The sequence below is a fragment of the Arachis hypogaea genome, chromosome 1, assembly GCF_003086295.3.
Source record: "Arachis hypogaea cultivar Tifrunner chromosome 1, arahy.Tifrunner.gnm2.J5K5, whole genome shotgun sequence".
Lineage (NCBI taxonomy): Eukaryota > Viridiplantae > Streptophyta > Magnoliopsida > Fabales > Fabaceae > Arachis > Arachis hypogaea.
This window is the reverse complement of record NC_092036.1, coordinates 13,990,546-14,005,424: the sequence shown is the minus strand read 5'-3', so window position 1 is coordinate 14,005,424 and position 14,879 is coordinate 13,990,546. Positions and strand designations below refer to the sequence as shown.

The 14,879-nt window shown below is 34.9% G+C and overlaps 1 protein-coding gene across 5 annotated transcripts; it reads right to left on the bottom strand.

Annotated features, from left to right (window-relative positions):
* Positions 1 to 274: 274 nt before the first annotated feature.
* On the bottom strand, positions 275 to 14,280 carry LOC112798307 (protein REBELOTE). Of its 5 annotated transcripts, none has more exons than XM_072238008.1 (15): positions 13,796 to 14,269; positions 12,805 to 12,852; positions 11,081 to 11,212; positions 9,170 to 9,233; positions 7,253 to 7,361; positions 6,973 to 7,030; positions 6,789 to 6,883; positions 6,280 to 6,348; positions 3,726 to 4,253; positions 2,069 to 2,371; positions 1,592 to 1,918; positions 1,253 to 1,459; positions 981 to 1,070; positions 807 to 899; positions 275 to 695 (listed from the first exon to the last, which is right to left on the bottom strand). In XM_072238008.1, the coding sequence occupies exons 3-15, from the start codon at positions 11,187 to 11,189 to the stop codon at positions 681 to 683; spliced, it is 2,067 nt and encodes a 688-aa protein (XP_072094109.1). In that variant the 5' UTR covers positions 11,190 to 11,212; positions 12,805 to 12,852; positions 13,796 to 14,269; the 3' UTR covers positions 275 to 680. The 5 variants fall into 5 exon arrangements, with proteins under 5 accessions (XP_072094109.1, XP_025697383.1, XP_025697388.1 ...); XM_072237998.1 differs by having other exon boundaries at positions 391 to 730; XM_025841598.3 differs by lacking the exon at positions 12,805 to 12,852 and having other exon boundaries at positions 275 to 744; positions 13,796 to 14,280.
* Between the last annotated feature and the right edge of the window lie 599 nt (positions 14,281 to 14,879).

Genomic DNA, 14,879 nt, shown 5'->3' with positions numbered 1-14,879 from the left:
TTGGTGTTGCTATTGTTCTGTCTGTAAGTTCCATTTTATCTTAAAGAGTTTATAAGAACTCGATTCATGTTAAAACCATTTCATTTTCATTTACATGGTTAGATAGGCTCTTTTTTGCCTCTAAGCACACAACAAACAGTTTCTTGGTATGTTAGGTAAAATGCAAAATTAAAACTCATGTACTATTATTTTTCTTCAGACTATATAACTTAACTTTAGAAACAATAATTCAAAACATTGATCGTTGAGCCGAAAAAAAAAAAAAAACCCTTCATAACTCCTCAAGGTTGCTATTTTGTTATTTTATTGTGATAATGATTGAACTTAAGCTAAGGTGTACAAAAAATTTCGTAATGGAAGAAACTTCCATTTTCCTCAGACCCTGAAACATGAAAACATTGATTCTTTCAGGTTTCATTGATGGTCAAATCACCTCAAGCATTTCGACCATGCATTTTGCTTCGTCCATTGTGTTAAGACTTGGGAAACTGTCAAGAGCTTAACATAGAGAATTTAATTGTACATTAAAAATGTGATCCATTGAAGATGAGAAAGTTAAAATCCCATTGACCACCAAAGGAAAATAGTAGTTCAGCTTGTTCAAGGATGAGAAACCCTCATGTTCAGTTACAAACTACCTTCACAGAAGAGAATCCGAATCCAAATCCAAATCAGAACTCCTAGACTAATGCTGCCTGAACAATTGTGGTGGAAGTCTCAGTGCATAACCCTAGGTATAAATAACTGTGACAGAACCTAATCAAAATATAAATAACGGAACAGAGGAGTAATTAAGCCAATCATACCTTTGTATTTGAAATCATTTTCCTGGTTACAGCCTTACTCATTATGCTTCTATAGTATTGCATAAATGGAGTGTTACCACTACGTCTTTCAATCTGCCAAAGCAACAACTTAAGTATTACAGTTAAAATGATGACTGAAACTCTAAAGTGAGATAATAAAAGTGAGGGAGATACCTGAAGAAATGTTTCAACAGTCTGCTGATCCTTCGGAGAGAAAGGCGCCTCCTCTCTCTTCTTTTGCACAAAGTCAACGTTCATCTCCACCTGAAAAACAGCAACACGTCTATAGTTCAATGTCCACATTTAAAAAGGGTCACATAAAATAGTTTATTCGAAGTGACTATATTGCCAAATACTCATTTGAAAGCTAAAAGTCAAAATTGAACATAAATCCAGGGGAAGACAAGACAAAGGAAAATAGAATTGCCTCGTACTAGGACTTGTACCTGATCAATGAAACGCTTGATAACCCGTCTAGAACTCTCAATAGAAGTTATCTCATAAAGCTTCTTGAGGTGGACAATTGGAGCTGTTGCCAGCTCAGGAAAAGATATATGGTAGCTCCATTGTGCAAAATGCTCAGAAAGGAGCTCAATGGCAGATGAGATACACTCCACTTGGAAGTTGCGTGATTTTAACCAGTGCTTTGGAAGCTGCAATAGTTATTAAATGTCAGTTTCAACAAAAAAAGTAGAGTGCAATCCAAAATTTTCTGTGTATTCAGTGGCCAAGACACACTGGACTCGAGAAAATATAAATAATTTACTGTGGTATCGATGTCCAACCTTTATGGTAGACTGTAGCTCAAAACCTTTGCCAGACTTTCTACCACCATCCTTGGCAATTTTGTATGCTACAACATCCAACACCAATGATATAACAGGGATGAAAATCCCAGTAGAACCAGCAAGTTGATTAAGCCATTGGATACATCTTATCCTCAGTGGTAAGTATCTAGGACCAGGAAACAGTAGAGCAATTCCATTTATAATCTGTACAATCATGTATAGCAATGGATGAAGATCATACTCAGGTGCATTTGCTGATATAAATGCAACCCAGAGTTCAATACAATTAATGTACTGCCAACTGCAAATTTTTTTAACCACCTCCTGCCACAAATTAAAAAAAAGGCAGTTGAACAATTGTCAGACATTTCCCCAACAAGCAAAATATTATCAAATTCTTTAAATCTGAGACCATTTAAACATTTAACTTCCCTCGGCAAGAGTAACAAGGAAGATAAAATGCTTAAAGAATACCTTCTTCTTTGTCTGCCGCCCCTTCTGCAATATCTTAGCCAGGTGCAGCATACATTTCATTGCCATGTTAGATGATTTCTGCACATCTAAACTGCAGAGCTCCAGATAGGAGTTCCTTAGAAAATGTATATGCTCAAACAACCTTTGGTCAACATATTGAGTGTGATTAATGAATGCTTTATATGTTTTGACGAAGCAGGAATCAAACCAATTCAAGCCAAACATGGAAGATATATCTTTGATGATGAGAAAGGAATGTGATGACAAAGACTCATCACCTGTTGCCCAGAGATGAACAGAAATCTGCAATCAGTTTGAGTAAAGTGAGGATGATTTTGACATATCATAGATTGATGTAAAGGCAGTCCGATGCACAAGCATCCTGCGTTAACGCAGGTCCAGGGAATTATGAAAGGTACAACATTGAACACAACCACTATAAGAATCTGATTGCCACAAGTCATCAACCAATATGGATGAAGTGTCAGCTATTATTAGCAAATACTGTCTTGTTAGTCTGCATTATGACTTGTACAGGTTGTACTACACTCAATTTACACATATAGGGAGCTCAATGTAGTGTATCTAGATACATTTTGATTACAGTTAGTTGAGAAAGCCAAACCATGTTAGACCCAATGGCTAGGAATGTTATGCAGTTAACTGATCATGGTAATGTTCTTATAGACACAGGGAGTTAAATATAGAACCATTTATGTGCTTCTATCCAAAGTCTTAGTATTTTGGTTATCATAGTTCATGACAAGATATCGAACTTTATGACCAAAAAGGTCAATAGTTTGATACCTGTGGTCTGCATTTTTTGTAGAACAAAAATGAATTTCAATACACGGTAAGATAGGTAATGCACTATCCACACTTCAAGGCTAAAAGTGGTTATCGCTTGAAGAAGCATGTTGGATAAATTATGAAACAATTCATATGCCTGTATTTCAAAACACTTTTGAGAGAGATGCTTCTTGACAAAAGGTCATAGAGGGCACTGGTCGGTAAAGTGTGGTTAATCAATTGATTAATATACTCTACAAGGACAACACTTTAGGATGCTTCTCTGTTCATTTTAAAATATATACCCAAGGGATAGACAGCATGTTTTCTACAATGATCATAACCTTTGTCAAATAAAAGGTTTTACTTGTACAAATTGGGTCAGTTCTCAAGTAGATGAAAGATCTACTTCAGATTTTTGTCCTTTTGTTAGTAGTAACTAGAAGTTGGGGAAAAACAAGAAACATGCGGTGACTCATGCAAGTATCATGCTATGGGTCAAACCATATACTTGCTTAATGATGCTACAGAACTCCTTAAAAATAGTCATGTGGTGCCTCATTCAAGCGTCACGCTCAAACTATATACTTGCTTAATGACTTCATGTCACTCATGCACAGGTTGAGGAGTGTAAGAAATAAAGATAATATCCTATGATATCTTTATCTTCTCTCATAATACCAAATAAGGAAATAATCATGAAATAATAGCAAATATCTAACAGAAATATAAGCTACTATCACTTAAGGAAGCACCAAAACCTCTCGTAAACCACCTATATGGACCTCTTTTTTTATAAAAGATAGAAGCATACTATCATAACATATGAATTTCAAGAACTATTTATAGCAATTGAATTTGAGTATACCTTAAGAAGCTTGCGCAACACAGTTGGAAATGCAACTAGGAAGATGATTGAAGTTCTTAGTCGACAAATTGTGAATGTCAATAACTCTGAGTCTGTAACCTGGTTCAGGAGAAACAGAGTACTCCTAAGGTATGATTTAATATGCGGTTTCAGAGATAACCATTTTGATGTATTCTTTAGCTCCAAAACAGTTTCCTTCTTGCAATTCGAGCATGACAATCCCAGTAACTTCCTAAATATAGTATCAGCCTGATGTAGCATGAACATTAATATCTTGGAGAAAGTTTCACCACTCTGAATGTTGTGGGATAAGACAGAAATACTGGCACTAGGTGCTTTAGAATCACTGTGGCAGGCTGTGCAATAAGCATTTATGAGACAAGTAAGGGCTGCCATGTTGTGATCTTTTTTAACCATATTACACAAAGAATCAACTTGTCCACTTGTTAAACATTTGGGTACATGAGAACGAACAGCATCTTCATTCATTGGATGCATCCCATCTAAACCACCTTCATCATCAGAACTCTAAACCACAGAAGAGCAGACAATTGTCATCAACACAAGTGCAAGTTATGCTAAAAGTTGAGTCCTATGTCAGATAAATAGACAATGACACCAATGTCAAAACCCTATAATAAGTTATGTAGACAGGAAATCAACAAGGTTATCATATTACCAAAAACCACTAACATTGTAAAAATAAATAAATAAATAAGAAGCAGCTGCATCACTCAGGTAGCTTTTGGTTGCTGTCCATGTCTCTTAAGACATGAGCACAGTGACACAAGTCCTCAGTTTGGTTTAGTGAGACACAATTTTTAGATGGGCACGGGAAGACACAGATAGACACGGAAACACTAAATTTGTGTATCTCCAACTAATTGAGACATTAATATTTTACACTTTTACCCTTATTTAATTTTTAAAATTCCAAAATTTACCCTCTCATTCTCCCAAACCTATCTCCCTCCTGTTAGCATCTTCCACCTCCCTCCAACTCCTCATTCTATTTTCAGTGGCTCACCATTCCTTCCTCCCTCCTCCATCTTGCCACCACCACTGCCGCGTCCTCCCCTTCGCTCTCCACCGCCCACCGCCGCCTTTCTCCCTCTTCCTCTTCACAGCGCCCACCGAGCTGCCTCTCTCCCTTTTCCTCTTCTTGTCGCCCACTGCCGCCTCTCTCCCACTCTTCCTCTTCACCCATCGTGCTTCAATCACTCTCTTCTCGATGATTCCGAAGACCTGAGTGTGGGGTACTACGGGCGTCTGCCGCTTCAGGTGGCGGAGGATGGCGGAGACACGGTGGAGGCGGAGATGTATTTCGGGCACAGAGGGTTTGGGGAAGGACTATGGAAGGAGGGTGAGGTGGTGCTGAAGGAGATCTGTTTCCCAGATCTGTTTCCATTTTTTTTTCTTTTTTTTAATAAAAAAATAAGAATTGTTGAATTGATTTTTGAAAGAGATCTTGTTGGTAATAATAATTTGGGTTGATGTTGATTTATTTTTGGTTATGAATGGTGGAGGAGAAAAATAGGTGGTGGTAGATGGAAAGTCCGGGTGGTGGTGGTGAAGGTAGGAGATGAAGGTATTATGGACTATTTAGGGTTTTGTGTATTTGCTTTGCTAAACATAAAACATGTATACATGTATTTTGTGTCTATGTCTTCTTGATCTATCTCTCAATGTCTACATCTCAGTGTCTATACAATGGAGCCTTAATGTAGAGGTTGACTTTCACAAACAAGCTAAGGATAGGTGGCGACGGTCATTAATTGCAATCCTCCCATCCATTTTAGTTGAAAGGAATGCTACGACTTTAAAGAGAACTCTTCATGTTTAGACAACACCAGTATATTTACTAACGTATATACTATTTTGTAATAAAATATGGTTACATAATAGCATAAACAAAAAATATACAAAAATAAATTATATACATTAAAATAAAAAGTAGGATTTTGAGAAGTTTAATAATCAAATACTAAAATCTATACCTTCATATAATGTAACTTTTTGTAACTACCCAATGACAATTTATAACTCTCCTATTTGAATTTCACAAAGTTAAAAATTCCACATTAGATTTTTTTTTTTTTAACAATCACCAACTCCTTACTCTCTCATAACAAAAGAAAGCTTCGGCAAAAGAAAAAAGGCAGTTTACACTGAATAACCAGCTTTGAAGAAATTAACGGAAATTAAAACATATAAAAATTAAAAAAGGACGAGATGCTAGTAAAAACTAATAACTATAGAAAAGCATTTGTTTGATTTACAAATGTATTTGGCTAATAGGCTAATTGTAAACATCATGTAGAATCACTATTTAAGAACTTATCGATATGCTTTACCTTTCTTCTTTTATTATATTATATAAATATCTAAAATAGAAAAGCTGTAATTTGTATAAATAAAAGAAACTACTTCTATCAAATATTATTTCAAAATAATGGGGTGGCAAGGGAGAGAAAGATTGAAAAACATTAGATGTATTAGCCAAAAGTTCCTAAATGTAAAATTCAAGAATGCTACCAAAAAAAAAAAGCCTCACAGTTTCATCATCTTTGGCTTGTTTAATGCTCACATCATAACGTTCCAGAAATCGGGCAAACTCTGGATCCTGAAGATTTCAAAGATAAGTTAAAGTTAGATATTGGAACAAGAAACGCAGAATGGCAACATTTGATCCCAATTATGACACCCTTTTCAACAACAAATATGTCATTTATTCCTATCAAGCATCGTGAAAAACATGAAAATAACATCTCAGAATCACATTGAAACTTCCCATACATGAGGCTAACATATTTGAAGAGGAAGAATGGTCATCTACTCTGCTTTTAAATAGTATGTTAGTCAATCAGTTTTGTGCGTGAGTGGTTTAAAAGTAACACAGGTTATTTAGTATTCTATCATTTGGTTCCTCTCTTGGGCTTCTACACTCAAACTTATGCATAGTGTAGTTTTAGAACACATCTCACACATAAAAAAAAGTTCTAAATAAAGAAAATAAGATCTGCTGTAAACCCAATACCTAACCATAGGATACAAGGAAACTACCTTTTCTTTTAATTTGTTCAACCTTTTTGCTTTCTTCACAAGTTCCGCACGAATATCTCTGTTATGAACCATTAAGGAACTACCTCCATTGCTGCCTGAAAATTAACTTGGATCAAAGTCTAACTAAACACATGCAGAGAGGTAATTAGAATTTAGCTTAAAATAATGCAAGAAATATCCTTACTATCAATATTATTTTCACTTTCACCATCACATTCCGTCAAATGTGCACAGCATGAGTCCTGGTTATATCAAAGAAATTAATATGCCAAATATGCAAACAGGTAATCAGATAAATTTTGAAATTTGGAAATCACAAGAGCTTCAGTGAAAAATTATAATTCAACCTCAGCTTGATTCTTGGGTATATCAAGAAATGAATATGCCAATTATGCAAACAGGTAATCAGATCAATGTTGAAATTTGGAAATAACAAGAGCTTCAGTGAAAAATTATAATCCAACCTCAGAAAGATATACATCACTGTCTGAATCTTCTCCAAGGCCCTCACTATCATCTTCACTGAATACATCATCAAGGGAAACATCTTCAATTTCTTCAGCCATTGCTTTTCTGAAAAACAAATAAAATATAATAAAAAAATTTAACTTAATTTATTTGGCAAACGGCATCCAAAGCCTTAAACCATTAAGTCATATTGTGAACCATGCTGGTAGACAAGCTATTTAAATGTAGAAATACAGCATCAACAGCAACAAAACCTTGTACCACTAGGTGAGATCAACTACATGAATCAAACGATGTCATTGTGACCAGTTGTGAATCATAACTGCACTCAGCCTATTCACTCTTAAATCTCTTCCAATCACCTCATTCAGACTCTTTGTAGGTCTCCCTCTGCCCCTATTTCCTAACTAGTGAATCATCTCCCGTCTTATCTACCTTTCTAACCAAGTATTCCTCCCATCCTCCGGTCTTCTCTGACAGTTTCACATTTGTTCCATGGCTGTCTCCTTGTGGAATATTTTGGTATTTCTGGCGGGTCATGGATGTGCTCTAGTTCCTTGGATCAGTCATGGTTGATTAGGTTTGCGAATTTTGGGAGCAGGAAACAGGCAATACCTTTATGGTCATGTAGTATATGCCAATATATGCCACTATCTGGAGTATTCGGCTAGAGCAAAATTCACACACCTTTAATGAAGGATTTTCTTATTAACAAATCCATGGGATAGAATTAGAATTAGATTGTGTAAAGCTCTTAATCACTCAACATTTAATCACAAACCGCAAACCATCAGTGTGCTTTCCAAAGTATATAATCAGAAGTGACTTGAATAAAAATTGGAACCTTTTGTTTTGGACTTTTAAAATAAAGGAAATGACTTAATTTTTAACCCATTAGAATAGAGTAGTGTTTTTCTTAAATTCGAAAACTTTTTAAAGGATTTGTCTGGAAATGGTTTGATTTGGTGTTCAAATCTATCAAAAGAAAATACTACCCTTTCAACTATTAATATTTACATGAATCTAAATAGATAGATGGAGAGAATATTGAACTTAGTTGCAGCACTTCATTCATCATCCACGAAATTGCATTATTTGTATTAAAATGTCGCAGTAAAATTGGAATTCCAAAATCAAATCCACCACACCTATCTATCCGACACAATATGACCCCAATTGAAGATTCAAAATTCATAGTTTGCAACTTTCTCTATTTTGTCAGCTTCAAAACGAAAAGCACCTTCATCTCTAATCTTTCCATCTCAAATGTTCATAGACCTTTAACTAAATCCTCCAACACTTTATCTATGGCGACTAACTTCCCGAAATGACTCCTAACTCACTCACTAATGGGATCATAACAGCAGGCAATTGTAATATAGTTGCATGCCCTTTCATTCGTGCATGCAAGTTCTTGATGTGTGTGTGAGAGAGAAAGAGCAAAACTAAATCAAATCAATCTTAATTTTAGTGTCCCAGACATTAGTTAATTTATAAATCAATTCATATCCTATTTTTATAATTTATTCAATACACAATAAATGATTTATAAATCAAATCATTCATTTCGATTCATTAAATAAAATCATCTTTATATTATTTTCCTTTCTAAAACACCCTATAGAAAGTAACGACTGAAATGTGCAATGACATATGACAAGCTTTTCTCATAACTAAATTAAACAAAACAAATGATATGGGTCTTAACAGAATATCAAAATCATGTATAATTTAGTTTTTCATTTATTCCAGAGGACAGCTTCTGTACAGAAGGCCATCACTGTTCAAAATTCATCAGCAAAAACAACAGAAAAGATAGTTTAAAAATAATGACATCAAAAACACTAAAGCACTAAGAAAGCGGGGATATATCTTAAGAGGTGTGAAAAAATGAATTCAGGTTACCATTTTACCTTTCCGTAGATAGATTTGTTGTGTCCCTCTCTTGGTTTTCTTCAACATCTTGACCTCCCGTTGCTGTCAAAAATTACAAATCATTAAAATTTCTAATTCACCTGAAGCCAAAGAAACTCAACATATTCATTTAAAAGAATAACCTGCACCGGGTGTAAATATGGCTAATTACACTGTTGATAGTCTTATGCTCGATGAATTTCATCAATCTGACCGTTGAATTCCAACATCTTACTATACAGATCAATCTAATAAACTTTTATAAAATTTGCAACTGATTTGAAAATATATTGTTAAACAGTTGGATTTACGAAATTCATAATGCATAGAAATTATTCAACAATGTAAGTCAGCAAGACTTCATTCACTTATTGGATTAGGATTAGGTTCCTTACAATTATGACTAGTAATAATAGGTGGTTGTCTCTCTTAAAATAACAACATAATCATATTAGCTGTGTCTTTCATATTATTTATAGCCTTTATGTTTCTCTATATCTCCTTGCCTATCTAATTTTCCATAATTTCAACATGGTATCAGAACAATACCATCCTCCATGACGTATGTGTTCACCATTTGTTTGCTGTCTCCATCATATCCCATAATATAAGGTAATATCTTGTAGAATCAACTTTGATATTTATTATTATTTTAGGATCATTTTCCTTATCTGATTAGGATTAGGTTTGCCTATTATTATAAATAATGTGTTTGTCTCTTGTAACACATAATCATATTGGTGTCCATATTATTCAGGGCCTTTATCTTTCTCTCTTTCTCCTTCCCTATCTAAGCCCTAGAATCTCAACATTCTTTTCCTATCATTCACTTAAATTTGAGATTGTGATAGTTCTGGTAAATATTATTTGCTAGGATAAGTTCCAATCAAGTTTATTCTTAATGGTATAAGTTGTTCAGAGTGTTAATGTATGCAACATAAGAAGCTCCAATCATCAGCAAGCATGCTCAAGCCACCATCATCAGGTGGAATTGCACTCAAGTAATTACAAGTTATTAGGAGTAACTATGACTTGGACTACAATAATTGGGATGCTAATGTTATCACCCATGCTACTCATTCTACCCCTAGAAGTTCATTTCTCAAGTTTATACTAACTTTTTGCATTCTTTGCATGTAGATAACAGTTCTAGTTTAAATTTTGGGAGGATCATTGGGTAGGAGACACATCTCTTAATTTAGCCTTTTACCACCTATCTTTCTCACATAAATCACTTATTTAGGTTTTCTGTAATGTACAGGATTCTTATTTTTCTAGGGAGATTCACTTTTTTATTAATATAAATAATAGAGAGTCCTTTGAATTAATACTACTTTTGTATCTCCCTGATATGCTTCTTTCTTTGTCTTCTAACCCCGATAAAAGAGTACAGTCTTTTGATCATTTGATATGTTTAGCTGTAAATCTTATTAATAGTTACTAACCCATTCCTCAAATACAACTCCTTCCAACTTGATGAACCTATAGGGAAAGCTACACAGAAAAGAATTAATACCAATGACATTTTGTAGGATCGAAGGCGACATAAGGCTATATCTCATGAGGACCGTCTTAATCTATCAATGGCAGTTGGTACAACAATGAATAAAGTACTCAAAGTAGTATACTATTGCAAGTTCCAACTTGGCGAACATTTCATTAATAACATGTACAGGAAGAGTCTCACAATAGTTGAGGGGAGAGAGGTATACATCTCAAAATATTTCAACACCAACTTATCAATCTACTTTGTATCCAAATCAGGTTTTTTTTTTATAGACAATATGATTCAATAAAACAAATATATTACAATCACAATCTTGGCAAATGTCATTAGCATGTGAAGACATCAGGAAAGCATGTTCTATAGTAAACACAGGTAACTGCATTGTAATTGGTAAAACCCTTACTTTTTGAAGCTTTCCTTTTGAATTTGGATTTTAACTTCCTTTTGTTCCTCAAAACTGACTGCAGATTCTTTCTTGCGAATTTTCTTGCCTTCTTCCCTAGCTTTCCCATTTGGTAACAATATCAACAGAGACCTAGACAAGTTGACACAATCATGTAAAACTACTTAGATTAATCAATTGATGATCTAAATTCTAAACCAAGGTTCTGAAAGTTGGAGGACAACAAATCGATCAAGCTATCAGGAACAGAGGTTCACAGGTCCAACCAATTTAACCAAGAAAAATGTCTAAGTGTCCTTTATAATAACAAAATGCAAAATGACTTAGATTGATGTCTAATCATTATGCTTAGGATAAAGAAAGAATATCGAAATATAAATTCTGAGGTTTATTTTTATATATCTTGCAGCTAAGAGACAAGATGATTAAGCAAATTATATTCCCACTTTCTATATCCACCGTCAACACATCTATCACCACATTTGATAACATTCCGTTTTCAGAGTCTCCCTTTTTAAAACTAAAACCATGTTCTCTTATAAACAGGGATGGCAATGGGACGGATAGGAGCAGATTTTTCCGCTACCCAACCCCGCCCTGCCCTGCCCTACCAAACCCTACATAGAATGCGCCCGGCTACTTACGCGGGTAGCAAACTTCTGTACCCTAATTCTACCCATGGGGCACATTTCAGCCAAAATACAGCATGCAAAATAAACATATACAAAGTTAATACACATTTCAGCCACAAAAATATGCAACAATAAATATTGCATCCAGAACCCGTAGTCATTTCATCAAGTTAATTTTCTCAACATCTAAAAGACTGTTCAACTACTAATATATATTTGCACGGGCAATCCTTGTTGCTGCTGCTGGGAGTTTTGATTATTCTGATAGGATGCTCATGTTTGGAGAAAGTAATGATGATCATAGAAGAAAGTTTTCATTAAATTAAATGAAGAAGAGCAAGTATTGATAAAAAAAATTAGGATCACACAGTAACTAATCAAAGAAAATATACGTAGAGTGATGAGTGCAATACAAAAAAAAAATATCAGTAGCTGCCTGTGATGAACTTTTTATACAAATATTTCACATTTATGAAGATTGGTGATTGGTGAAAGTGGCGCTGTATCATAGAATAGTAGAATCAGTGAAGGCGGGATGCAGCAAAAAGAAAACCCTAACCATCAGATGAATTTTTTAAAAATTATATTAATTTTTTTATTTATTTTTAATAAAAGGAGTGAAAACTCAAATGCAATTAATTTTATGTGAAGTTTATAGTTGAGAATTATGAATTAATTTGACAGGTTTGATTAAATTATCATTTAATAACTCTTAACTATTAACTTTACATGAAGTTAACTGCATCTGAATTTCTATCTAAAAGGGGTAATATCAAGATTCTGAAAACCGAACCGTTTTAGTTGCTGGTTCACTAGTTCATTGGTTCAACCGGTTCAACCATAGTTCAACCGGAAAAACCGTTTTATAATAAACGCCTGATTCTATAAAAATTCAATGAATAAAGCAACTGGATCTAAACACTCTTCTACTGCGTTTTTTTACTTCAAAAGGGGATCATAAACAACTAGTTCTATGAATAAACAAACTACAATGATATGCAATGCCAAAAATAGGCCAATGAAATAATAAAGGGTTTCTCTCTTCAATTCTATGTTCAAGCTTGTAGCAGACCAGAATCAACAGAATAATACCGTTGAAATAATCTTTCTTCTTAATTCTTATATACCTCAAAAAATTTCCTGCAAAATGAAAATTGAACACAATACACAGCTTTAAAACAAAAACAAAACAACACTCAGAAATCAATCACCTCTTCCAAACACAGCCTTAAAACAAAACAAAACAACATTCAGAGTATGAGCATTGATCACAAAAAATTGATTTCTGAAACAAGACAAAAACAGCAGAACAACATTCAGAGTTTGAGCATTGATCACAAAATATTGATTTATGAAACAAAACAAAAACAGAAGAACAACATTCAGAATTTGAGCATTGATAACAAAAAATTGATTTCTGAAACAAAACACACACACAACAAAACCAGCAGAACAGCATTTAGAGTTTGAGCATTGATCACAAAAAATTGATTTCTGAAACAAAACAAACAATCAACAAAACAATGAAAACAGTTTTTTTTCCCTTCAGAAGAAGAAAACAATGAAAACATGAAGCATACAATAAATCAATCATCACCAATATCCAGCAAGAATCTCAAAGACAACAATAAATACACAACAACAATTTAGCAAATAAACAAGAACAAGACCTAAATAGAAAATCCAACAAATTAAATCGTAGAAACCTAACAATTAGCAAATTAACAAGTTCACACTAACAGTTAAAATTTACCCGAAGAACACTAATGCAAGTGGAATCATCATGCTAATATGTTTTCTACAAAGATGCTATTTGTGCAGCTAAAATTTCCTAATTACTAAGATCCAATTATTCTAATTTCACATGCAATCAACTTACTAAGTTTCTAAAAGCTAGAAATGATAAACCAACCCGAAATATGGTTAAAGCATTTCATCAAACGTGTTGAGTGCGGTAAACTTAAAACGAAATAAGAGAATTCAAAGCTTAATATCAATGTGATAGAGAAGAAGTTGCAGAGTTTGAAGCAGAGTATTGGTGTTGTGTGACTGGATTGTCTGGTGGCGGGTTTAGGGAACTCACGGCGGCGACAAAAGAGAGCAGTTCGACGGCTAGGTGGAGTGCGCGGGTTGGGCAGAGTTTGAAGCAGAGCAACGTGGCTTCCAGACGAACGCGAATGCGAACCCGAACGGTGAACGGTGAACGGCGAGTGAACGCGAACGGTGAACGCCGAGCAAACTTGAACGGCGAAGAACGCGAACGAAGACGCGAACGTGAATGGCAAACAAACGGCGGCGGAAGCGCGGCTGGGCAGACAAAGACGACGGACGCCGAGCTCGAGGAAGCAGCTGCGATCGGTGACAGTGAACAGGGATTGAAGATTTGGAGCACGAGGGAAGCTAGATAGAAAGACGGACGGCGGCAGTATGCCACTCCTTGCGGCGGTGTAGGCTTACAGTGCTAGGGTTTTTTGGCCGAGTTTCTGCGAATGAAAGAAAGGGAGGGAGAAAGGGAGAAAGAAACGAAGGAGCTTCAGAACCAAGAGTGAAGTAAGCTAAATTTTCCAAAAAAAACGACGCCCTTTCTTTAAAACCGGTCAGTTCACGGTCCGATTCAACCGGCCGGATCGATAATTCTTCTCCGGTTTTTTGAGAGACCGTTTCAGGAGGCAACCGGACCATAAATAGAGACAATTAAAATTTTAGAGACTAAATTAAAATTCACATACAAATTCAGGATCACACAATAGTCATTTTCATATCATATCCTATACAATTCTTCTAAAAAATAGTCTGCAATTAATGGAGTTCATCGCTGTCATGATGCCACTATTTATGCATCCTCACCAATCATTGCCTCCTCCATGTCATGCAACGATTCATACATATATGATTAGCTTAACTGATATATCTTTTTACGTGAGACTTTGTCTTTTTCATTTGTCGATACATATTTGGTTTTTTCCTTCGGATGAAATGTCATGTTTGGTCCCTGAATTTTCAATCGTACTTCAATTATACTCTTGACTTTAAAAAATTACCAAATAAGTTTCTAAAATTACACAATGTTATTCTTCGTTAGTCCTTCAGTAAATTGACATTAATGAGACACTAATGTGGGATGTTAACTGCCATGCTGGCTGCCTAATAGGTAGTGTGACGTAGAC

Coding starts and splice junctions, on each gene's coding strand:
- LOC112798307 (XM_025841596.3), bottom strand. CDS start 11,189: ATGGGAAAGCTAGGGAAGAAGGCAAGAAAATTCGCAAGAAAGAATCTG. Junction 9,234..11,080: donor CAAAAGGAAAGCTTCAAAAA/GTAAGGGTTTTA, acceptor AATTTTTGACAG/CAACGGGAGGTCAAGATGTT. Junction 4,254..6,279: donor AAGCCAAAGATGATGAAACT/GTGAGGCTTTTT, acceptor TCTGTGGTTTAG/AGTTCTGATGATGAAGGTGG.